A 26,579-nucleotide genomic window follows, 5' to 3' on the forward strand; every position below is an offset into this window, starting at 1 on the left:
AGGGTGAGGAAAGGGCGCCGATGCAGGGAAGTGTGCTGGCGGGGCGCCCAGGGTGAAGCCGCGGGGCCACCCTCGTAACTGGGCTATGTCGCATGGTGCAGAGGACCTTACCTCTTCTTTCACATTCTGTTTTCTACCTGCTCCGATGCTTTCCTTTTCCTCGAGTTCGGCTGGCGTCGTCTGGCGTCGTCTGGGGTGGCCTGACCGCCCCATTTACCCCCAATTTGATTATAATTTCGTCTAGCTGGGAGGGGAAGGGCAGAGGGTCTCAGTTTAGGAAGCACAGGGTTTTGAAAGTGTACCTTAAGTGCCATCCAGTCATGCTTTCCTTTGGAGCCAATCCTCCCTCTTTGCTCTTAGGGGGGAAAAAAGAACAAAAGAAAAACAAAACAATAAAACCCCAACCCCCCACCAACTTTCTTTTCCCCTTGGAGTGTTCTGAGTGTGCCAGCAATGTGCCAGCCCGGCTGGCTGCAGCAGATGGGTGGCGGGGAACCGCCCTGCCCGAGTGTACCGCAAAACTTCCTCTCCTCACCGCTTGCACTGGTGCCTCCTGGTATGCCTTCCTCTCATTGTTCTTTTTTTGTTTATAGGAAACCAGACACAAACGAAATCGCTGCAGGGACCTCGGGGAGCAAATTCCCGCAGGCACATGCTGTTCTTGTCCCCTTTCCACTCCCACCCCACTTCTCAGGCAGTAGACACTTTCTTAATTGCCTCAGCGGCTCCAGCCCTCGGATTCTGGGGCAAAGGGGAGTGGGAGGGGGAGAACTGCTAGATGCTCACCTGGGTGCTGGGCCCAGTGCAGGTGGAGAAGGCCCTCCCCTGAGGCTCCAGTTGACTGTCATATATAGTCCCTAGAGCAGATGCAGTTAGGAGGATCTCTTAGAAAAATCCCAAGCCTTACTCTCTCCTTTGGCTTAATTCGTTACGAACGGACTATTAAATACCAGACTCTTGGATTAGAGGCAGGACGGTGTAGGGGGAAGATCATCTCAGAGGTGGGTCTGCATCTAGAATCCTCATTTGGCCAGGAGGGTGAGCCTGGGTAATTTCTCAGAGCCTTATTTTACTCATCAATAAAATGCAAATCATAATAACCACCTCCTAGGGGGGGTGTGACAATAAATTATAATTTAGGTGAAGGTTTAATTCTGGACTTGACTGCAAAAAATGGTAGTTATTGTCACCAGGAGATGATGCGTAAGTGTACGTAAAGCCATGCATCTCCTGGATCTGGGTTTCCGTGGCAAAGCTGGACACAAATATAGTTCGTAACCCTCCAATTTAATCTTCTTTCATGGCTTGAGCTATAATGCAACTTGGAAGAGTTTGTAATTAATTTCCTAGAGATTTTGATAGTATGGAGCATTGACATAAGAGCTTAGAAATACTTGGAAGTTCTTTTAGGTTGTGTGGATTGCCTGTGGGGGTCTGTGTGTGAGTGGTGTGGGGGAGGGGAGGACCGGGTCTTCATTCCAGTAACCTCATTTAGGGAAGTACCTATCAGGCCAGATAAGAGCAGTTACACCTCAAGTAAGAGTCTCCTTGTGGTCTAGATTCGTGACCTGGCATTAAAAGACTTTCCAGTCCACTTCCTTATCAAGTTCGGAAATGATGGGGGTTGGTTACTTTCTGATGCAGCCCCTTCTCCTCATTCCCATCATCCTGGGGCAGCCACATGGTGGCCCCTCCTAAGCCTCTGGCCAACTCTGAGGGGCAAGCCTTCTTCCTTCCCTTCCACGTATCGGCTCAGAGCTTCCCTAGGCACCATAGTGATCCATAAATGTGGTTGACTGAATAAGTGATAGTACATTTCACTTTATTTTTTTATTATTTTTTATTAGGGTATAGTTGCTTTACAATGTTGTGTTAGTTTCTACTGCACAGCCAAATGGATCAGCCATACGTGTACATATATTCCCTTCCTTTTGGATTTTCCTCCCATTTAGGACACCACAGTGCATTAAGTAGAGTTTCCTCTATACAGTATGTTCCCATCAGTTGTCTATTTTATACATAGTATCAATAGTGAGACTTAGAGAACAAATGTATGCATACCAAGGGAGAAAAGGAAAGAGGTGGGGTGGGAGGAAATGGGAGATAACGATAGTACATTTAAAATTTATTTTCATTTAATTGGAAGGAAGAGATTTTCTTTCTTCCTTTTTTTTTTTTTTTGCCTCTGTTGGTTTGGGACTCTCAGCTGAAGACTGTAAATTTAGGGTAATTAAGGCCATAACACTTTTCTTTCTTATGCCTCTTTCTGTGAGCTGCCTTTGAAATTGCATCTAAATATTTTCAAGGCTTCTAGGTGGTACTGTGGCTGTGGATATTGGGGAATGGGAGCATCGTTCTTTTCCTTTGAGGGGCCTGTGACTCTGTCCAAGCACTGGCTGACTTGTTTGTGTTTAAACATTTAGGAGGTAGTGCAGAGTGGGAAAGAGAAAGGTTTTGGAGGCTGACAATTTGGGTAGCTTGGGCAAATAACCTTTTTGAGCCTCCGTTTTCTCATCTGCTAAATGGGGATATTATTTACACTTGAGGTGTGAAGGTTAAATGATACGTAGATGAAGAAACCCCAGTGAGGTTAAATAGCTTTCTTAAGGTCACACAGATATGAAATGTTCCAAAGAAGCTGATTTTCTTTTCTTCTGGCTAGTTGACATTCTCTGGTTAGAATGTGTCATCCTAAAAGGGGTTGGAGAAAGGAGATTCCGGTTAGGGTGCTGCTGTTGAAAGGGATGGATTCCTGAGAACCATGATCGTGCACTTCTGAGCATATACCAACACCCAGACTGCTCTGGCCTGGAATTTTCTGGGGGCGAGGGCGGGAATTGGGGGCAATTCAATCTCTATGGATTTTTTATCTGCAGCACATTAATTTTCTTCCTCGCTCGCCAACACACCAATTCCCCATCCTGCAATGATGGAAAAATAACAAATTAAAACAATGCTTTAACCACAGTTATAGTACTTGAGAATCTTATGTATGAAATTTGGGATGATATGAATTTCGGGTCATTATGGATTTAATCTTTTAAAAGCCCCCTTTAGACAGATGGGCAACATCTAGTAGCCTGCTGCAGTGTTAAAAAAGACACTGTTTTGAAAAAGACGGCCCAAGTCTTAAAGTGATAGATTTGAAAAAACTAGTTCACAAGGTTATTATCAAGCTGGTTGCTTAGCTGTTCATTAGAAGGCAGAGGAAATAGCTCATAATTGGAGAGTAAATAATATTTGCAAGAATAATAACGGAAAAAAAGGAACTGTGATAAAACTGAATGGGCTAATACACGCCCCTTCTACCCCAACTAGAGTTCTGAAAAGTATAGTTGACACTTGAAAACACAGGTTTGAACTGCACAGGTCCACTTTTACAGGAATATTTTCACTACTAAATACTGCAGTGCTACTATCTGCTGGTGGTTGAATCCACGATTGTGGATCTGGTGTACGGAGGTCTGACTATAAGTTACATGGCTTTTCAACTTGGCCAAGTGTCAGCACCAGTAATCCCCAGTTTGCTCAGGGGTCAACTGTATATATTTCACTCCATTTGGGAAGGAGCCCATGGTGGCACAAGTCCTATTTACTTCCCAGTTCTGGAGAAAACAGGAATAGTTGTAGGATACTCAAAGGGGATATTTTCACATGGAAATTCAGTTAGATGAAGAAGAACATGACGAACTTTCTATGAAATGAGAGGATTAAGCTAAATGTGGAAGAATTTTTGAAGCTGAGAATGATTTTTCTTTTAACATCTTTTTTTTTTATTTTTGCGGTACGCGGGCCTCTCACTGTTGTGGCCTCTCCCGTTGCGGAGCACAGGCTCCGGACGCGCAGGCTCAGCGGCCATGGCTCATGGGCCTAGCCGCTCTGCGGCATGTGGGATTTTCCCGGACCGGGGCACGAACCCGTGTCCCCGGCATCGGCAGGCGGACTCTCAACCACTGCGCCACCAGGGAAGCCCTAACATCTTTATTGGAGTATAATTGCTTTACATTATTGTGTTAGTTTCTGCATTATAACAAAGTGAATCAGCTCTACGTATACATATATCCCCATATCCCCTCTCTCTTGTGTCTCCCTCCCACCCTCCCTATCGCACCCCTCTAGGTGGTCACAAAGCACCAAGCTGATCTCCCTGTGCTATGCAGCTGCTTCCCCCTAGCTATCTGTTTTACATTTGGTAGTGTATATATGTCCATGCCACTCTCTCACTTTGTCCCAGATTACCCTTCCTCCTCCCCATGTCCTCAAGTCCATTCTCTACATCTGCGTCTTTATTCCTGTCCTGCCCTTAGTTTCTTCAGAACCATTTTTTTAAAAATTCCATATATATGTGTTAGCATATGGTATTTGTTTTTCTCTTTCTGACTTACTTCACTCTGTATGATGGATTCTAGGTCCATCCACCTCACTGCAAATAACAATTTCATTTCTTTTTATGGCTGAGTAATATCCCATTGTATATATGTGCCACATCTTCTTTATCCATTCATCTGTCGATGGACACTTAGGTTGCTTCCATGTCCTGGCTATTGTGCTGCAGTGAACATTGTGGTACATGACTCTTTTTGAATTATGGTTTTCTCAGGGTATATGCCCAGTAGTGGGATTGCTGGGTCATATGGTAGTTCCATTTTTAGTTTTTTAAGGAACCTCCATACTGTTCTCCATAGTGGCTGTATCAATTTACATTCCCACCAACAGTGCAAGAGGGTTCCCTTTTCTCCACACCCTTTCCAGCATTTATTGGTGTAGATTTTTTGATGATGGCCATTCTGACCAGTGTGAGGTGATACCACATTGTAGTTTTGATTTGCATTTCTCTAATGATTAGTGATGTTGAGTATCCTTTCATGTGTTTGTTGGCAATCTGTATATCTTCTTTGAAGAAATGTCTGGTTAGGTCTTCTGCCCATTTTTGGATTGGGTTGTTTGTTTTTTTGATATTGAGCTGCATGAGCTGTGAAGCTGAGAATGATTAATTTTGTTTAGCATTATTTTCTCGGAATATCCACAGCTTCTGATTTCCCATAAAGCACCAGTGTCAAGGAACAATTTATTCTCTTATTACTACAGACTCCAACACAGCAGGGCTAGCTGAAAACAACAATAAGAAATCTTTTCTCAGTAGCTAGAGCTGTATCCTGTTTTGGCCATAGGCCTAGCGCTTTAAAGGGCTGGTCAGTCCATAAACACATATTAAGCATTCATTGTATGCAACACACCAAGTCAAGTGTGTCAGTTATGCAAAGAAAGACATTGGAATGTACTCTGTCCTCTAGAAGCTAAGGTAACCTACATTAGAAAAGAAAGAAAGAAAAAAAAAGATGCCCAATGAGTGCTCTAAGGAGTGTGTCTTATAGGCATTGAGCAGTGAATGGGATACTTTAGTCATTCATTCAAGCCTGGCGCTGCTGCACACCGGATGCTGTTCTAGGGCTGGTGGAGTCTTATCAGAGCAATCTGTCCTCTTAGGTAAGTCTATAGAAGGCAGAGATAGTATTTTCTAGTTGGAAAGTTAGACCTAATCAGGGTTCATAATTAGCTGGTTCACAATTAGAGGGAGCTAAAGGTAGAAAGGCAGGAAGAAAGCCTTGTAGGCCTGGCCCAAGGGTTTATTCATTTTCCTTGGCAAAGGGGAGGCAATGGGGGTTTAGAGGCAGGAGAGACACTACCTGCAGGGAGAGTTTTTGACGATCAGTCTGGCCAGAGAGAGCTTGGATTGGAGTGAGCAAGGGAAGTTAGGGGCTGGGGTAGACCAAGGCAGGGAGGCCCGCTGGAGGCTTTTGGAAACAGCCGGGCCTGAGGTCAGAGAGTGGCACTGAGAAGCAAAAGGACTAGATAGGCATTAGACACAAGGATTGGTGATGCTAAGAGTTAGAATTGAGTTGAAAACTAAGCGGCACAGAGCCTCTTTCTCCTCAGGCCTTGAGAATCACTCCCACGTTAGGCCTCATGACTGCCAGGAGATTCCAGCTTGGCAGATTCCAGGGTGGCCGCTGTTTTATGGTTTATTTCCTAGTCAATATCAGGGGGAAGTGTTGGAATCAACCTGAGTTTGGGAGAATCAAGTCCCCTCTCTGAGTACCTCTAGGTCTGGATTGGATGACAGTCACAAGACCAGAGATTTTCAGGCTTTGTGGAGTAAGGGAAATCTTAGGTAGCTGTTCCCTTTTCACCCCCCACCAAACTATGGTGCTTCAAGAAACAGCTACCCCCTTTACTATATGTGTGAATGGAGACTAAGTGGGGATTTCACAGTTAATTCTGAATTCCTTGGTTTCAGGTTTCTACAGTAGGATGCACAGCGGTGAACAGAAGAGACGGGTCTCCATTCTCAAGACTCTGGTCTAGTGAGGATGGAGACTTGACTGATAGTCAGACTCAACCATATGTGATTAGAAGTTGTAATGCAACAGAGGGGAAGTTGAAGGGCTCCTCGCAGAGCATAGATTAGTGGTCAGGGACGGCTTCTATGGGAAAGTGCCATAAAGTGAGAAACAAAGATTGTGTAGAGGCTGGGGGAAGCTTTCCGAGTGAAAGAGCGGAAGGGCTTGTCCCTTGGGCCCTGAGGCCAGGCCAGCATGGGTGGGGCTCTGTGCATGATGGGGAGGGACGGTCTCACCTTGTCCACTGCCACCATGGGTAGCCGCCACCATCATCTCCCTCTCCCTGGACTAACCTTGTAGCCTCCTACCTGGTCTTCCAGCTTCCACCTTATCCTGTCTCTCTCTCTTCCAGTCACCCTCCTCCTTCCATCCCCCAGCCGTCTATTTTCTGCACAGAATGATGGTGCAGAATGAATCACATCATGTCTAGTCCTCTATCCTCAGCTTGCCAACAGTCCAGAGTCTTCCTGTGGCTGGCAAGGCCTTCATGTGGCTGATGAGGCCCACATTATCTACCTAGCCCTGGTGCCCACCCACTTGCACCTCCCCTCCCAGACCTCCTTCCCAGCTCTGCCCGCCCTCGCTCACTCCGCTTTAGGCCCACTGGCCTTGCTGCAACTTGAGCCACATCTGTCTTGGGGCTTTTACACTTGCCTTTCGCTCTGCCTGGGATCATCTTCCAGCAAATGTTTGCGCCTTTATTTCACCCAGGTCTTTGCTCAAATGTTTTCTTTATCTGCAGAGGTGCCTTCTCTTAAAAGATAGTATTTTTTAGCCTGCTTTAGTCTTTTTCCCAGCACTTTTCACTCTATGACATTACGTTCTATACTTGCTTTTTTGTTAGTCTTCCCCACCAGAATGAAAGCCATAGGATGGCAAGGGCTTTGCTGCGTCCTCTGATCTGTCCCTAGCACCTGGACAGGTACCTGGCACATAATAGATGCTTACTAAATATTCATGAATGAATCACCGTTCATGCTGGAGAAGTAGGCCAGTTAAGAGGATTGGGGTCCTTTTGAGACTTAAAGGATTTTGCACTTTATCCTAAGGGCAGTGAGACCCTTTTAAGGGTTTGAAGCATGGGAGTGACGAGGTAAATTTCGGAGGTAGAGTTCAGGAGACGTGTTTGGCTCGGAACTGGGAGGTGAGGGAGAAGGAGGTGCCAGGCATAACCACAGGTTCTTATAAAGGGCGACAGGATGGGTGGAGGTGGCATTTGCTGAGAGGTGCGATTTGGGGGGAGGGGGGAGTTTGAATATCACACAAGAACCTGAGTTCCAGGTGAGCTGCCTGGGAGCTGTGCAGGGAGGATGGCAAGTAGGGTTGGATGGGCAGGACTGAAACGCCACCCGAGGACAGTTTGCTGCTCGCTCATGCAGGGGTTGGGGCTGCTTCTCCGGGTCGTGGGCTGAACACCTAGGCAGTGTTTGTCGTTTGCGCTGACGAAAGGCCTGTTGCCTCAGAGCTTGTTAAGCCTTTCGCAGATCACAAGCAGCCATCTTTCTTCCTTGAAGGTGGGGCAGGGAGCCTACTGATTTCCTGTTAATGAACTGGCTGCTCCCTAAAGACTGACTGGATGACCTTGGACAAGTGAAGCTTTGCGAGGTCCCGTTTCCCCGTCTGTAAAAGAACCATAATATCCCCTGAGGGTTTGGTGAGAAGTAGATGAGATAATGCAAGTAAAGCATGGGGCAGGGAGCAGAATCAATACCCATTATTGTTAATTTTTTGGACAGCTACACATCTGTAGCTTCCTCTCACCTTCTCCCTCCCTCCCCTATCATCACAGAGAATTCACCCATTCCAGGCTCCCTGGCTCCCAGAAGTCTGAGCCTGGTGTTGCCTCCCACGCATACCTGGCTTGAATGGCTGTGTGTCTCTTTTCAGGATATTAACCAGAAACTCCAGGAGGACAACCAGGAACTGAGGGACCTCTGCTGTTTCCTGGATGACGACCGGCAGAAGGGCAAGAGGGTGTCCCGGGAGTGGCAGAGACTGGGCCGCTACACGGCAGGGGTGATGCACAAGGAAGTGGCCTTATACCTACAGAAGCTGAAGGAGCTGGAGGTGAAGCAGGAGGAGGTGGTGAAGGAGAACATGGAGCTCAAGGAGCTCTGCGTGCTGCTGGACGAGGAGAAGGGCGCGGGCTGCGCGGGCAGCCGCTGCTCCATCGACAGCCAGGCCAGCCTCTGCCAGCTTGCCGCCACCACGGCGCCCTACGTGCGGGACGTGGGCGACGGCAGCAGCACTTCCAGCACAGGCAGCACCGACAGCCCGGACCACAAGCATCACGCGAGCGGCGGCAGCCCGGAGCACCTGCAGAAGCCCCGGGCCGAGGGCAGCCCGGAGCACTCCAAGCACAGGAGCGCCAGCCCTGAGCATCTGCAGAAGCCCAGGGCCTCCGCGGCCCCAGATCACCCCAAAGCCCTCAAAGGACCCAGCCCCGAGCACCACAGACCCTTGTGCAAGGGCAGCCCCGAACAGCAAAGGCACCCGCACGCGGGGAGCAGCCCCGAAACGCTGCCCAAGCACGTGCTGAGCGGGAGCCCGGAGCACTTACAGAAGCACAGGCCCGGGGGCAGCCCCGAGCACGCCAGGCACAGCGGAGGGAGCCCTGAGCATCTTCAGAAACACGCCGTCGGCGGGAGCCTGGAGCAGCTACCCAGAGCCCGGGGCACCAGCCCGGAGCACCTCAAACAGCATTACGGGGGGAGCCCCGATCACAAACACGTGGGCGGAGGCAGCGGCGGCGGCGGCGGCGGCGGTGGCGGCGGCGGCAGCGGCGGTGGCAGCAGGGAGGGCACCCTCCGAAGGCAGGCGCAAGAGGATCTGTCACCCCATCACCGGAATGTCTACAGTGGCATGAACGGTGGGTCAGTACGTGCTGGGGAACCGCTTTGCTGGGGCCACTGGGTAGAGAGTTATGAATGATGCAAGGCTTTGCGCCATGTTAGAAACTGCAGGCGCTAGTGCGGAGGCGGGTTGGGGAGAGGAGCACACGTTTGCCCCCAAATCATGATGTGTGTGTCTCCCCCTCCATTTGTTCTATTTTATGCAGTTACCAGGTAGCCTGGAGAATATTGGGAAGGAGAGGAACGATAATTCCGTGGGACCCTGAGTAGTCAGGGTGAGATTTGTGGGCATTGAAGATAAAAATAGAACCAATCTAAGATTTCTCTATCTTGAACATTTTCCTGCTTGTGTGCAGTTTCCTACAAGGGCTCTCTTGGAACAGGTGACCAAAGGTTTTTGAGTCCAGCTAACAGCTTATGTGCAGAAAGAAATGAGTATTTATTATGAAAAACAATAACATTAAAAAAGAACTAGGGTGTCCTTAAACAGACTTGACGCTGGGTTGCCTGAATGCCTGTAAATATGCCTTACTTTTCCTTGAGGATGTTCTCCATTGTGTTGGGGGCCTTAGCATGACTCTGTGACTTTCCTTTGCATCTGAAATGCATCAGATGATTTCTTTCCCTTTTCTTAAATATCTTTATTGGAGTATAATTGCTTTACAATGGTGTGTTAGTTTCTGCTGTATAACAAAGTGAATCGGCTATACATATATCCCCATATCGTCTCCCTCCCACCCTCCCTATGCCACCCCTCTAGGTGGTCACAAAGCACCGAGCTGATCTCCCTGTGCTATGCGGCTGCTTCCCACTAGCCATCTATTTTACGTTTGGTAGTGGATATATGTCAATGCTTGAGTAGCATGCCTTTTCACATGGCGAGTCATCTTTCTGGTTGTTTAAATATTCCCCTTTAAATGTACAGATGTGTTTGGACACTCCTTTGGTTTCCAAAGTGCAACATCCACTGCATGGGCTGAGGCAGCTCTAAACCGTTTGGAAGAGGTTTACTTTTCTGCATCTTTGTTATGAAACCACTTGAAACTCAAGAGAGGAAAAAAGAAAACTTAAAAAGAACTGTGAGGGTCTTTTTTTATGTCAGCTGTGGCCAAGTTAGAACTGAAACGATTGGTTTCATGAAGTGGGGTTTCTGCATCCAAAATATCTGGGGTTTTTCACTTTATTTGAAAGCTGCTCCGGAGGCTATGTGCAGTCAGCTCTGAGCAGTGCTGGAGGCCGCCAATGTTAGCAGTGACACGAAGGGGTAAATTTTCAATATTGTAGTTGGGGATTGACCTGTTGGATTCCATTTCACCCTCATCGTTTTCTCGTAGTGCTGAAAATTGACTCCTGAAGCTTGGCTTCTAATACGTCCAATGTTTTAAGCACAGATGGAACTAGAAAGAATGGGAAAGATCGGATGCTGTTGCTTTCTCTGTTACGTGCTGGGAGGTGAAAGCTGGGAGAAGCCAATTCACCTGTTGTGTTGAAGCCACCGGGCTGGCTGGGGCTTTTACTTGGTTGATGGCACCCTTCCCTCACTCTTTCCAGGAGATGCTGCCCTGATTGCTGTGGGCAGCCGCGGCTGTGCAGTTCTCACAAGAGATGAAAGTCATTTAAAAAGATATTTTGGTTGTGTTACTATCACAAGATGTGTCATCAGCCATGAAACTTGTCTTCAGGGGGTAATGTGTTAACAGGAAGGTAAAGTTAACGACTTTTCCACTTCTTGATTACTTTTTAATGAGCATGAGAAGTAAATGTGCACTATTTTGAGCAAACTTTTTATCTTGAACCAAAATAAAGATTACTTAAGGGCAGCTGGTTCACTTACAAAACGGTTCTTCTCCTTACAAAAAGGCTTACTTAAATAAATAACTTCTCTAATTTAACGTGTGATTTAACTTATAAGAAGGGATTTTAGGTGCAATTTTTAAGCAATTCTTTGTATAAAGTAAGGTCTGTCTCTAGATAGGGATGGCGTTAAATCATTGAATCTTATTGCCTGGGTTCAGATAAATTTCATGGCCAGGCAAATGGTTTTTTTTAAATTTAACAATTTTATTCAGTTAACAATTTGATGTAACATAGATGCATTGTTTAGAATGACACTGTAGTTTAATTCTTGCGTTTACTTCGGGTTTTCTCATTCTTAAGTGACATCTTCTGACCGTGGATATCCTCACCAAAGTGTATTTGTAGTCCATTTGCGTTGCATTTTTATTTCAATAATTAATTGGAAAATGAAGAGGCACGATGAGGTGTTTACGGATCATCAGCCTATAAACTTGGGCCCTGGTAGCTTGTGTTTATCCCGCTGTTACAAATTAATTTTTGATACGGATAGTGAGACATGATTTTTTCATATTTTTAAATCCCCCCACACTTGGGTTGAATTATTGTCTTATAAACAGATAGGAACCAGCAGCAAGGTAAATCCCAAACTGCAAATTTGCTGAGTCATTTACAGAATCCTTCTGTGTGGGGTTGGTGTGAGAGGTGAGTGTTTTGGATGAGCCCTTGAATGTTTCTGCATTAACAAAAAGCAGGTGAAAGTTGTGAGGGGCTGTCTTGTGCGTTTTGGGAGGCGTAGCAGCATCCCGGGCTCTACCCATAAGCAGCCCCCAGTTGTGACAATTAAAAATGTCTCCAGATGCTACCAAATGTTCCTGGGGTAGGGAGTGGGCAAAATTGACTCTGATTCAAGATCACTGCTCTAGAGCAGCGTTTTTCAGTTTGGCTGCAGGCTAAAATCACTGGGCTGACTTTGAAAAAACACTGGTGCCTGGATCCCACACTCAGATGCACATTGAATTGGTCTGGTACTGGGCCTGGGCACGTTGTAAAAAGAGCCCTTCAGGTGATTCTAATGAGCAGACCAGGTGGAAACCATTGGCCGAGGTGCGTGGTTGTTGGATAAGATGGGCTGGTGTGAGTGAAGCTCTCAAACACCCAAGCGTCCTCCGAAGAAGAAAGTTCTTTCCTTCTTTTGCTGAACTCCAGGACCGAGAAGGACTGACGCCAGCAGGTACTGGAAAACGTCACCCCTCTCACCCCCAGACCAAGGCTATCTGATAATGTACTTCTTCAGGGGTATGGGTTGAAAATTTGAGTTTTTGGTGGGTGGGATTATTTGGTTAATTCGGGGAAACTCTGGCATATGAGTCATTTAAGACGACCTTTTCAAGCCTTCACATCCCGCTGGACAAAGAAGCACAGGAGTTTGTAACCTATTTCCAGTGGATGTTTTTGGTGAATGTAGATCACGCGGCACCTGCAATCCTAACGAATATTTCCCACAAGAGAACCTGCATTTCAAATCTCCCAGTTTATAGGTTTTACCTTGAGTTTTAAGATGGCTTGTTATTCTCTGTTAATGAGTAAACGAAAGACGCTGATAACACAAAAATGGCCTTGTCTGCTAGGGGTGAGAAAACCTATGTGTGGAAGAGCCCAGCAGAGTTTCTCTGAAGCAAGGCTGTCTGTGAATTAAGTAGTGGTGCACTACGGCATGAGTGATTGCTCTCATAAATCTTTTATTTTGCTTAGAGAAAGTCAGACCATCACTTATGAATGAATTTGGACAATAGAAATTGAATGTCTCTTGGGAGAAAAATGTCAGCAGTTAACAGTTATGGAAATGCTACAGAACTGATTTTAACTGAGGTCCTCTGAGTGTATTTTCTGTTGTGTGAGCTGACACGTAGATGGTTAAAGAACTAGATAGTAGTTTTTGGTCTTCAAGCATCAGTATGGTAATTTGGTAGCCTTATATTCACTTTGATAGGACATCAATTTTAAGACATTTTGGAAAAATCAATCGATTGTACTATACCTGTTTGTGCAAAGCATGTTGCATTCATCATAAGAATACATTTTGATTTAATGACATAGAATGCTTAATGTTGAAAATATAGTTTGAGATATTGCAAAATATCTAAGAGGTGAACTATTATTGGAAAACCTAGATGGCTTAGAAAGGTAATTTCTAGTAGGATGTAAGGTTTTCAACTGCACTGGCAATAATAGCACAAAGCTATAAACATTCTTTAAATCTAGGGGACAATGTTAATCTTCTAAGGAGATTATCTCTATTATCTGTATGCTGTGTGTGTGTATATATATTTCAGTAACTTTAATATTGCATGTGAACAGTGCCCACTATTCAGTTGATTCTGTTTAGCAAACAAATCTTCAAGTGCCTTGGAATTCAGTCACATAAGCCAGTTGATGCTGTGAAGCCAGAGGAATCCCATTCCCCTAATTATGGTTGAGCCCTTTAGACCCAGTTGAAATCAATTAAACATTTGCATTTGGGGATCCATTGCAGGTTTTCAGAAGATACACATAATAGAAAAAATACCATTGAGTTAGTAATGCCTTTATCTTTTCAACTGAAATAACTCAGAAAAAACCTAACTTAGAACAGAATTAGGGTGAGTATTCCATTTCGTCAGATAACTCATTTTCACAAGTGTCAAGTGAGTACAGAAGCGGTGATTTGCTCTAAGCCTCTACGTTTACTCATAGTAATGATACCTTATTCTGGAGGCATCAGTGTAGTCAAGCTCCGCTGCTCAGAAATAAGAATGTGAAGCCAAACTTTGCAAAAGCTTGAAAAAAAAGTTTTACTTGCATAGCACCGTTGGGCCAGTGTGCTGCACTTTATGGACCTAGGCTCTAAAATTTCTCATTTTAGCCACTTCTGATGTTGAGAAACTCTGAAGCTAGATAGAACTGTGAGTCCCTACATTAAATGGCCCCAGGTGGCTTTTTTTTTTTTTTTTCAGTATCTACTTTTAATAGATTTTCAGTCACTTCTAGTACCAGCATGCTTCCGCAATATTCCTTGCTGCCCTCACCCGGCCTGGCTTTAACATCATATCCTCATCGTTTCTAATTTCTGCTCTGCTCTTTCTAATGGATAATCTAATGTGATTATCCATCTCCCTTGGGAAAATGGATAATCACACTGATTAGAACTGTGTTGAAATTAAGAGTAAGTGACCTTGAAGTATCCTTCTATGAGTAAAGTGCATGAGCTTTTGCGCACGGTACATGTGTCATGCATCTATCGGTTATTTGGGCTGAAAAAGTTTTTGCTTGTTTTCTGGGTCTTGACTATATTTCAGATAATGGAAGTATTTCTGTAATACAGGTGTCCCCTGCTTTACAAAAGTTTGCTTTACCAAGGACCTACCTTTGTACCTGTTTTCACTAACTGAAAGAAATCTAAAGCGGATTTTCAATTTTATGAAAAAGGTGAAAAGCAAAAACTAGCGTTCAGCATTTGTTTTGCAGTGAGCCCCTGTAGAGGCAGTGGATCCCCCGAGCAGTGAGAGTGGCACCGCCAAGCTCCTTCCCCGGGAACCACACTTAGCTTCAGGCCACCGTAGCTTTAAACTGTCTATGAGCATCTGTGCTTTATCTCGATTTCCTTTGTGCATCTGTTAGCCAGATGTGTCCTAAGGTAATTGCTGCTTCACTTTATCCCATTTCGACTTACGAAAGGTTTCATAGGAACGCTCTCCTTCCGGTGCACTGGGGAACCTGTGTGACAACTCAGCTACTTTTGCTCCTTGGGTACTTTGGAACAATCAGGTTGGCCTTAATACTACTTTAATGCATAATGTTTGTGGTAAGCTTTGTGTACATTTGAAGAAAAATACTTATTTTTGAATTTGATTCTGGGAGATATTAAGAATAGTTTCATTTTCTGAAATGGGCTGATTTTCAAGGGTTCTAGGAAATTACAGATTCAGCATCGAGAGTAGGCCATGGGGCACTTGCGAATACAGACATGAAATCTCAGCTCTAGTTTATACGTCTCTAATCTGCAAAAGAGTGAGGTTCAAGTTACTGCTGTTCCTGACATAAACTGCCTTCTCTTTAGAGTGTCATCCAAGAGTTTCCAATAGAAAGAGTAGCTCCTCTTTCTGAGACCAGGGATTCTTCAACAGCAGAGAAGCTGAAGAGGTGTTTAGAAATGACAAAATGGCAGAGGAACAGTAGCTTGCTTTATCGTCTTTATAAAGGCAATACTAGTTTGTCCTTAAGATAAGACAATGACTGGGTTATTCACACACAGTTGGGTCCTTTACAGTTTTCATGTAACAAAGAGTTAAATGTATTATAGAGCTACTGTGCTTGAATCATTATGGAAGGGTACAAAAAGTCTTGGGATTTGGTCTTGGCCCTGGATTGAAATTAGGCACATATTCAATTACAGATAAACGAAAACTTCGGGAATGATATTTTAGTTTTTTCCTTCTTCAGATCCTTAGTTATTTGGTCCTTCTGTGGGCTTTTCTATGAGACAGGATATGTTATGGAGAAAGGTTGGGTTGGGTGATTGCTCTAAATCTGTATTTCAGTTACTTGCTTCTCTCTCTCACGTACTGAGTGTTCTTGTATGCATATTTCATCAATTATTAAATGCATTGAACACATTGAATGACTTCATTTCAATTTCAGCTATCTAAAGCAAAGTGGATCCTTACATTTAAAAATCTTGCAGACAAAATATTTATAGCCCCCTTTTTGCCTACTGCTATGGTTGAGGGATAGAATGTTCTGGTTACCTTTTGATGATGAGAACTTCAAAGGCAGTCAGTCTCTGATGCTTCCTGAGTGAGTTGGTTTTTCTAGTCAGGTACATTCCTTCTTGATGATAAAGAAAGGTCTTCTGAAAGGGCTTCTCATCTTTCTTCCAATTATTGAGGGGTCTTTTGGCTTTCAGGGGCAACCCCTGATCTGGATGGTGTGCAGCTACAGCTTCCTGAGTGTTCATAATTGCTAGTTGTTTCAAAAAGGTTAAAAAGCATGAATTGCATTTGGGTGCATTGGGGGGCATAGATACATGAGTATGTATATATTTATTTGGTTAATTGAGAATGTCTATTTTTTAATTTTATTTTATTATTTTTTGCGGTACGCGGGCCTTTCACTGCTGTAGCCTCTCCCGTTGCGGAGCACAGGCTCCGGACGCGCAGGCTCAGCGGCCATGGCTCACGGGCCCAGCCGCTCCGCGGCATGTGGGATCTTCCCGGACCGGGGCACGAACCCGTGTCCCCTGCATCGGCAGGCGGACTCTCAACCACTGCGCCACCAGGGAAGCCCAAGAGTGTCTATTTTAACGCTAAGAAATCAGGGCACTTTCAATCATAACACTTGGAGCTGTAAAGTCCTCTACACTTTATGCACTTCAACCTTCCCATTTTCTGATTGAGAAAATTGACTTCCAGAGATGTTCAGTGAATTACCCAAGGCCAGTTGCCAGTTAGTAGAGGACTAGAGTCCCGCTGACTCCCAGGGCAAGGTGTCATTTTTATACAGAAGACATTTAATCTTCCAGACTTTCAAGGCACTTGATGTAGGGGTAATGTTAACAGTAAAGACCCTAAATGGAATAGGGACCCGGTCTTGCCCCATTCCTGTTGGAAATTCCAGAAAACCAGCGACCTGCAATGATGAGTGAGACAAGGTGCATGTCAGTAGACTCGGGCTTAGAGAGGTTCCAGCGAAGAGCTGGAGGTGCAGGAGGGGAGCTGGGATCTGTTGCCTGGGAGTCTCTCATTCGGTTAGACGGGGTCCACTTGTTCACAGCTGGATGATCAAGTCTTGAGATGCACTCTTGGTGGAAGGAGTATTCCTGCTCTTGGCCTGAGAGGCCAACAGCCTTCCTGCCCTTCTTCCTCCCACACGGACTCTCCCCACCCCAAGACCACACTCCTCCAGATAAACAGCCTTGTGACGATGGCTTGACCTCATTCGCATTCTCACCCATCCGCTTGTCTTCATAGCCCAAAGGTTCTGTCTGGAGAAGTGTCAGCTTCTGGAGCACAAGAAACAGAAGGAAAGACCAGGAGCAAGGGGATGTGCCAGATGGCAACACCAACTGCTCTTAAGGAGTTGTGTTTTTTTAATAACTCAGCTTACTGCAAACAAAACTAATTAAGCCCGTTATTCTGATTTATGCTACTATAGGCAGAAGTAAAGTACACTTACGTTACACTTTTGATGGCATTTAAAAGGTCAGAATATCTGAGTTGCAAATTTCTGTTCCAAGCAGCCTGCTCTGTTTGAACCACTCTTGAGAATTCAAATTAACCGTGCTCATGAATTCAGCATCTTTTCGATTTTCCTGGACAGCAAGCGCCAGTTCACCCGTTCACCTAAACAGAGTAATAAGACCCTGAAAGACAAGTCATTTAGTCATATCTGCCGATGATGGATTCCATGTGACTCACAGGAAAGTGAGGTGAGAGTCAGCTTGCGGGAAGGAGGAGAGAGAGTGAAAATAGCAGACAGAGGCTCTGTGAGGGGGGATGCCATAAAGAATTTCAAAGGGTCTATCTATTTGGTAGTGCCCCTTGTTGCCAATGGGCACCTGTCTTATGTCGACTGGCAGGGCCAGCTGCCTCATTGTTACAGGGCCCAACCAGAATTGCCCTGGTTATGGAGCCGTCGGGGGAGAACTGGCTGAGTTTAGCTGCTTATTGTACATACGAGAGTACTTCGGAAGAGAGTACCTTTACAGTTATGATCAGTTAGGGGTCTAGAAATAAACATTATCCAGGTGGTTTGCCATGAATAGCCCCTCAGTATAGTGACTTTCATGAGAAACAGTTAGGAACCAAGCTTTTCAAAGTCTGTGGAAGAACAGGCTTGAAAATTGCTTATTTTTACAGTATCCCTTTAGCTCTTAAATGAAGACCAATACTTAGTCCTTCTTAACTCTCAAACCATATGCCACATGGTTTTCGCCCTTAATTTATTTGGCTTTTTCCTGTTGCAATCTCGGAATTGCCCACTGCGGATTTTATTGGCCTAGCACTTGAATCTGTCTTTGATGGAAACGTTGTTCTTGCCAGAGTTCTATACAGCCCTGTGTACAACAGGCATTCATTGAAAAAAGAAAGCTAGGCTAGTACTATTACACCTATTCACAAGGCATAGCTAGTTATTTTTACATTTGTAGGATCTGTGGAATTTCACCCGTATGTTGAAGTAATATGTAGATACCCATCCTTAAGTCGGCCTCTAAGCTTCATTTATAGCTTTAAAACAATGAAACAATTTTATAAACATCCTTTAGCCAAATTCTGTTTTAATTGTGAGTAAAAGTGGTATTTATTTAACACGTATTTCAAAACAGTTAAAAAATAATCACATTTGTTTCATGGAGTTACAGTGTGTTGCCCTACCTTCATAAAGGGCATCATGGCACACTTGCCCAGCTGGAGATTCGGGTACAGAATTGGCTCTGCCACTTTCGAGGTCATACTTTGCTGTGTGACCTTTAGCACACCACCCACTTCTGCAGGCAAAATAATTTATCCCTCAAGTAAGGGGCTTGGAATAGAGTTTTTCTAAGTCAGTAGTCTCAGAATTTGGATTTCACAGGTGTATAAAACCTGAGAATAAATGTGGAATTGCCAACTTTTTACTGTTGTTAGGTATGGACTGTTACATAATCATCTATTAACACCATCATTTCCTAAAACATCGTTTGAATATTTAGAAACAAAAAAATATGTATTTACTAAAGGGCAGTTTTTCTCCCTCACGTTGTGCTGATACAGCTCTATATCTCTAATAAACTTTTCTTGAATAATAACATACAGCCCAGGGTTCAGATTCCACAACGCAATACAAAGTGCGTTTCTGTGTGTCCAGCATGTTTTGGGACTTAATTTTTTTTTTTTTTTTTTTTTGGTGGTACGCGGGCCTCTCACTGCTGTGGTCTCTCCCGTTGCGGAGCACAGGCTCCGGACGCGCAGGCTCAGCGGCCATGGCTCACGGGCCTAGCCGCTCCGCAGCATGTGGGATCCTCCCGGACCAGGGCACGAACCCGCGTCCCCTGCATCGGCAGGCGGACTCCCAACCACTGTGCCACCAGGGAAGCCCTGGGACTTAATTTTTATCCCAAACATCAGAGAAAATCTAGTTCCACACAGCTTGGCGTGTTGATAAACAGAACCCGCAGTGTTCATTACACTTAGGCAGGGTCTGGACGAACCGATGGAAACCAGGAACCACAACCCACGCACCACTTCCAGCTTCTTGCCCCTCCTCTCACAAGGACAGCCTGGAGGTCTGATCAGCTTGGACTGGGGGCTCCTCTCCCTGCTTGCCACCCCACCTGCCTTCCTCCAGAGTTTGTGCAGCTGGGCCTGAGCTCCTAAGAGAGCAGTGAGGATGTTATCCGGGAGGGATTCTGGGCTCAGGTGGAGGGTTCACTGTGCATGGCACGACCTGAGAACCATGGCGCTAAATGCTTCCCTGCACCACTGTGCTTTCTCGGGAACTTGTCGGGGTTGCAGCAGTTCACCTAGCGATGTCCAGATAGACCCAGTCCCCTTTGACGTAGCCACAGTGATGATTGAACACCTCATGGGTGACAGGGGAGCTAAAGAGGCTATAGCGGAGGTGACTTGGGATTCGTGGAGTCCTGAAGTGTGATTTCTTCTGTTTGGGCAGGTCTCAGATGGCAGGCTACAGATGGGCTGGCCACGTGTAAAGCGTGCATCCTGAATCTAGTTTCTTATTTTCCCCTGTCTTAGTGGGACAGTGCTCTGGAAAATCAGAGTGAAGGATTTTACTTTCTACTCCATTGCAGACTAGATTTTCTCAAGTGTCTTTGCCACCTTTGTACCGAATGGGAGAGTGTGGCTTATCAGCTCAAGTTCGGTAGAGATTAAGGCAGTGTCACCAGGCTGTTCGTGCACTTTTGTTATGTCCCATCCAACCAGATTTTGGTCATCTTTTCCAGGAACCTTGGGGCAGAAGAAGAGCCATTCTCTCCGTTCTTTGGCCCTTTAATCCTATAACTTTATAGCTTGAGCTTGAACTACTTTGGAGTGAGGCTCTTCAGTGAAACTGGGAGGGTACAGCACCGTTAACCGAAGGGAAGGCACAATTTCCTTGTAAATCTTTGCCTTGACTCATCAGGCAGCCACGCATTCTAAACAACGTCGGGGATATTAGAGATTTATTACGACCAAGGCTAATCGGAGTGTGTCCTGAGATAAACAACATAGTAAAACAAACATAAATGATAGTTGGGAGAAGCATCAGCTGGTAAAAGGCTCAAGGGTGTGGGTGGTAGTAGAAAACAAAATTCTGCTTGTGTTTCACTTGCTTCGTATAAACGTCTGTACTGTCTCATGTAGATGAGTGACTATTGAGAATAATGTATAAACATACGTATTTATTCGACAAGTGTTTGTGCGTCCCATGGGGGTGCAGCCTGGGGATACCCTCTATAAGGTAGAGCAGAAAAGTGAGCCACAGGCCCTTCATACTAGTTCACGGTCCGCTGTATCCGTGGGAGGAGGTGGGTAACAGAGAAGGTGTACAGTTAACAGCCAGAGGGACGGAATGAGCTATTGGTGCTCTGGGCCTTTGTGGGCCTGGGAGATGGCCGTTCAAGGGAGCCCTGTTGTCAGGTTGAGTCTGGGGAAGAGTTGGATTTGGATTCGTTGGCAGGAGGGGTGAGGATGTCTGGGAGAGATGGCATGAGATGGAAATGAGCAGACAGTATTGAGGAGCCATGAGGATGTGAGTAGGTCTGTGCTGAATATCTTTGTTAGGTCGTGGCAGATGATTTTGCAAAGTGGGTAGAGGCTAGATTACATAGGATGCTAAGTGCTTTCCAAGAGTGTTTCCTAATAGCGACATTAATTTCTCATATGGGGAGGAAGGTAAAATGTTTTCAATTGTTTAGACCTTGTGGTTAAACTAAGTGGGCTAGGGAAGGTAGTTCCTTAGCATTTAAAAAGAAAAAATCCCTTGTTAGGATTTTATAACTCAGTTTAATTTTAATGGTTTGTTCCTTTTCTTAAGGGTTCCTGAACTAAGAATTTTTACAGTGATCCGGGTTTCAGGGCTTTATGTGCCCAGATTTATACTATCATTTAATTCTCCAATTATTTTATTTTTCTAGCAAAGACTTTGGTGAATTACTGTTCTTTAGTGGGAGAGTTTTACAACGAGGGTCATCACTTAAGAAAACCCCTCTTCTGACTAATATCTTTTGGGTCAGTAATAAAGATGTTATAAGGTTTTGGGGAAAACATGGCTTAGTTGCCCAGAAGGCAGGCATATACTGCCAAGTGGAAATCAGTAAATTAAGTCTGTTAAAACACTAAAGTGAGAAAAATAATGTTGGAACCTGTTGACCTTTGGGTTGGTCTAATGTAGAAAAATTAACCTAGTTTGTCCTTTACATTTCATTCATTCTGATGTTTTCCTGCTTTAGTGTTTTGGTCTCATTTTAGCCCATGGTACTGTAGATTAAGTCTCAGATGGTTTTTCAAACTGTGCTCCACGGAGCCCTAGAGGAGGGTGGGTGCGGGGCACAGGCCAGGCTCTGCCACCCCCTTCAGACCACCACAGGCACCATTCAGCTGGGGCAGCTCTGCATTTAACTGGTTTGTTTAAGCTTCTACTGCAACAAAGGTGACTTTTTACAAAGTTTGAAAACCCCTGGTCTAACCCAGAGACGCCAGAAGAAGCAAACATTTGGATACATGAGCTGGGTTTCTGGACCAGTGAATATAGATGGTCCCAGATAACACCATTTCTTGATTCTTCTTGTCACCGAGGATGTGTACTTGGCCTCAGCTGTGATGATAGGCATGTTGTGAAAACACACAATCAGCTCAATTCATAGGCGTGGGGATTGTCTTTTTCAGAGGTAGACGTTTAAATTCGTGCATCTTTGAAAACTTTCACCTTCAGGGTCTCCTCGTTTAGTCTCCACCATCTGTTCTTTATTTTGTGATGCCGTCTGGGACTGGAGAGCAAACAAAAGATAAATTCTTTAAAGGAAACCAAGCTTTTGTTAACCTCTGCTTAGAGCTGCTAAGGTACTGATCATTTTGAATGGTTTTCATAGAAGTGACAAACTTTTCTAGAGAAATTTAGCTTAATGGTTATCCTTGAATCCATCAACACACAGCTTTCTTCAGTGTGAATCTCCCCTTTTTCCTTTCTTTAGTATGGAACTATGTGGGCAGAATTTACATTTTACTAGCTTAATTAGATAAATATGATCTTTATTGTTACATCAGTGGGTTGAATTTGCGTTTTGGGGTCGTTTAGTTGCCCGTCTGCCTCAATTCTGAGTTCTGATCGGAAGATTTATTTATTTAAAAGCCGGCTTTTAGTGGTATTCAGGATACTACATGATGTTAGCTCAGAAAGAAAAGATAAATGGCTCATTTTATCTATAAAATGAAGCTTTGTTCTAGGTCTCTGCTCTCTCTTACACGCGCATGCTTTCTCCCAAACATAGACCTTACCTGTACCAACACCAATATCGTTAACTCACTGAAGATGCAGCTTCACTGCAGCGGAGCATTTTGAAACAGCGGTATATGTTACAGCAACACAGGATCCTTTGCTTCCCTGTAGTCATGACTTGTGGAATCCTGGGTTCATATAAATCAAGAAGAGCCCGGTGTGATGACTGGAAACTCAGAATTTATTGGGCCCGTCATGAGCCACTTGCCATGGGGTCAAGCAATGTCTTGAACCCAGCTTGACTCAGAGGAGCTTTCAGAGTGACTTTATACGCTTCAGGATAATAATTTCAAGCTTCCACCTCATTCTCCTCCTCCAGGCTCACCCAGTACATGTGATAAAACGGAGGTGGGGGAGGAGGGGATATTATCAGGAGAGCTGGTGGTAAGGATGTGTCCTCCCATCTCCTTGTAAACTCTTGGCACGTCGTGGTCTTCAGCATTTTCTCATAAATACCAAAGAACCCAGAATTTCCTGCTGTACCCTGTATGGAATCTCAGAAATGCCCGTTTGTAATGTGGACAGGAGACAGCAGGCATTCTTCACCTGTCTCAAGGGCTTCCTGTGTGTGCAGACCTGGGGCCAAACTCAGGCAGAAAGGAAAGGAATGGCAGGAATCCTTTGGCCGTGGTGTCAATGTCTGCCCATTCTGAGCCATCCTTCTCTGAGCAGATCACAGAATGGTGGCAGATTTGAATTTGCTCTCGGAGTTCATATTCAAGTCGTCTTTCATATACTCAGTCTTGATATGATCATTTATATCATAGCTTCCTCTACAGATGGCTGTGGTGCAGTGATTTCACAGAAAGTAAATAGAATGCTAATTTGTTGAAGGCAACCTATTTGAAAGTAAACATTCTTGTGGAGTCTCATGTGCCTTCTTTTCTCTGCTCCTTATAAAGAGAATGAAAACAACAGACAGACAAAACCCTAGTCACTTACAAAAAGATTAATTTAGGCATGGGTGCTATTTGGTAAAAATCAGAGATGCAAATAGGAGTCTGTTTTTCTTTCTCTTCCAGAAGTAAATGTTGACTTGTATGCAAAACTTCCTACTTCGTAGTTTAAATGAGAGTGGCCTTTTTTGTTCGTCTGTTTAATACTTTCATTTTTGGCAAAGGTTTTAGTCTATAGTGGATTATAATGAACTAGCTGTACTGGTCAGTCTCCAGCAGAGATAGAAACTTGGGAGAATTGGTCATTTCTGTTTTAGAGACTTAACAATTTACATTAGTTTTAAGACCTAAGTGAATTTAGGTTGTGGTTTTGTCTTTGTGGAGATGCCAAAATACAGCTTAAAGGAAGATTAGACAAATCATCTATTGAAATGGTTGTTTATCCATCCATTCATTTATACACTTATCTTTTATTGAGCTACTATTATGTACTAGACTCTGTGCTCACCTTTTATTCCCCAACTGAGTTCCTGCTCTGCTTTATAGACCATGGATTCCAGGCCTGGTGCTTGAACTCATATTTGTGACTTCCACACTTACTAGCCCTTGACTTTGAATGTTATCACCATGGCTTTGGGTGTTAGAATGTGGACCTTAAAATCCATTGGAGATTTAAAACTAAAGCAAATCCTAGAGTGTTCTTCAGGAATTTTGGGGGGAGTTTCTCAGACTTATCTAGAGCTGACTCTTGCCTAATGTCGTCTAAGGAAAAGCAGCAACAAAAGCTAGTGTGGTGCAGGGTGGCGATAGCAAGGTGGTCTGAACCACTGACTGTGCTCTTTGAAAGTGGCCATCACCAAGCGGACATCCCTTTGCCTCCATAGAATTTACATACTACATGAGGAGTTGCAAACTAATGGTCTTAGGACCAAATCCAGTGACAGTCATGTTTTATTTGGCCCACACATTCTTCTACCAATTGGAAAAGTCATGTACAAATCTAGGTTTCTGACTTCAGAGAGGGTCTTCTGACACTGGTCCTGTACCCCGACATGGCGCCAGTCAGCGGGACAAAGTAGTGGCTGCCTCTTTAGTGGAGGTGTTCTAGTATTTCTATTGCTCTAGTTTTCTATTGCTGTAGTATTCTATTCTAGTTTTCTATTTCTAGTTTTCTATTGCAAACCCTCTCAGCACCTAGTGTTCTAAACCTGCACGTAGCCCTTTCATCGTGCTCATGGATTCTGTGAGTCAGATATTTGGACAAGGCATACATAGTGGGGATGGTTTGCTTTTATTCCACTGTGTCTGGGTCTTCAGCTGGGGAGACTTCGGGGAGCCGAAGTCATCTGGAGGTGTCCTTATTCACGTATCTTGTGCTTGGGCTGGGATGACTTGGGGCTCCTTGGGTATCCCCAAGTCTGTATGCAGCTCCCATTCTTTCCATGTGGTCTTCTTGTGTGTCTTCTGTGACTTGGCAGCCTCAGGATAGTCGGGCCTGCTACGTGGCGGCACGGTGATCCAAGAGCAGGTGTTCCAGCAGAACAAGGCAAGAGCCCCCTGGCCTTCTAGGACCTATCCTCAGAGGTCAAACTGTGCCGCTTTCCTTGTACTCTATTGGTTGAGTCTCCAGCCCACCAAGATGTAGAGAGAAAAGTCATAGACCCCTCCTCTCCATGGGCTAAGTGTCAAGGAATTTTCAACTTTGTTTTAAAACCACCCAAGGGGGAAGACACGTTTCCATTCGTGGTAGTCCTCACCACCCCTTGTTACATGACATCCAGGCTGCTTTACCCATTTCTATCATCCGACTGCCCCTGAGGGCGCTTGAGTAAGCGATTACTGCTCTTCCTTGGTACTTCCAAATTTTTGATGAACCACAACTTCTAGGTAGAGTTTCTTTTGTCAACATTCGTAATGATAAATCGAAGTGTGCCCGTTGGGGAAGGGAGTGGAAGGCAACATGTACTCAGATTGCAAACTCCTTTGGGGAAGGAGGGTATGATGTTTGGCTGGGGGAAATAATCCGCGGAGCTGGGATTCGTGCTTTTGTTGGCCGTGTTCTTTACTTACACTTGTAGAAATGTGTTATCTTACTCATGTATTCATTTCCTTATTTCTTATTCTTGGCTGGTGCATTTCCTCCTGCATTTCCTTGTTCTGGGGAAAATGGGCCAAGCCATTTATTTGTTTATTCTTTTTAAAGTATCCTGTGGGTGTTCTCACTTTCATTGTAAATAGTGAAGTCTTGTTTATTGGTGCTACAGGGGTAGGAATGTTAGAAATAAAGCAACCGCAGGTTTAAAAAATTAAAGAAAAGCATCTAAAACCAGTATTATTGTCTTCCTTCTCATTTTCACCAATCTCTCTTCTTCCAGTGAAGGTATCGCAGTTGTCCTAGTTGGAATACGGGGTGTTATCCAGTCTCTTCCTTGCCCACCATCCTAGACTGTCAAATTTATTTATTCTTCTCAGTATCCCTTCTCTGTGTCCCCTGTCCCCACTGTCACTCCCTTAGCTCAGCCTCTCATCACTGGGACTTCTGGTAGTAGACCACCTCCTTGGATGTTCTCATCTCTAATATCTCCCGTTCCAAACTGTCCTCTGTTTCAGAGTGATCTTCCAAAATTCTCTATCAGATCATGTTAATTCTCTGCTACCAAGCTGACAGTGGCATCTCTATGCCTCTGGATAAAACTCAGTCTCCTTTTGTAAATGGTATAGGAGATCCTAACAGAATCTGAACCCAGCTTAGCTCTTAGACCTCATATCCGAATTGCTCTTACCCCCTCCAGGACCTTCACACCCTAAGTTACTCTGGTCATAACTGGCTGCTTGCTTGCTCCCAAGTACTTGCCAGGTACACCTGGCCATGTGCTACACTGGAAGCCTTTGCTGGTGTTCTATCTTTCCCAGTCTGTGCCAAACGCCTCATCTTTGGATTTCGGTAACATCCCAGAGTGTTTATCCAGTATAATAATTTGTTTACCATCTGCCTTCCCAATTCTAATTTAGATTTCTTGAAGGCAGAAACCATCTTTTTTCTCTGTATATCAATGCCTGGCATAAGTAGGGCTGTTGGTAAATGTTCATGGAATGGCTGACTGGTTGAAGCCCACCAGTGA

At 44.7% G+C, this 26,579-nt stretch overlaps 1 protein-coding gene across 3 annotated transcripts in view; it reads left to right on the forward strand.

The window, feature by feature from the left end:
• The window catches only part of CCDC85A (coiled-coil domain containing 85A), a 204,791-nt gene that overhangs the window by 928 nt on the left and 177,284 nt on the right, over positions 1-26,579 (forward strand). For all 3 annotated transcript variants that reach the window (XM_082852368.1, XM_082852366.1, XM_082852367.1), the window contains exon 2: positions 8,289-9,270. In XM_082852368.1, the coding sequence (XP_082708494.1) occupies positions 8,289-9,270 (982 nt within the window). The remainder of the gene's footprint in view (positions 1-8,288; positions 9,271-26,579) is intronic.

The sequence above is a fragment of the Leucopleurus acutus genome, assembly GCF_964270905.1.
Source record: "Leucopleurus acutus genome assembly, chromosome: 12".
NCBI classification, from domain to species: Eukaryota; Metazoa; Chordata; class Mammalia; order Artiodactyla; family Delphinidae; genus Leucopleurus; species Leucopleurus acutus.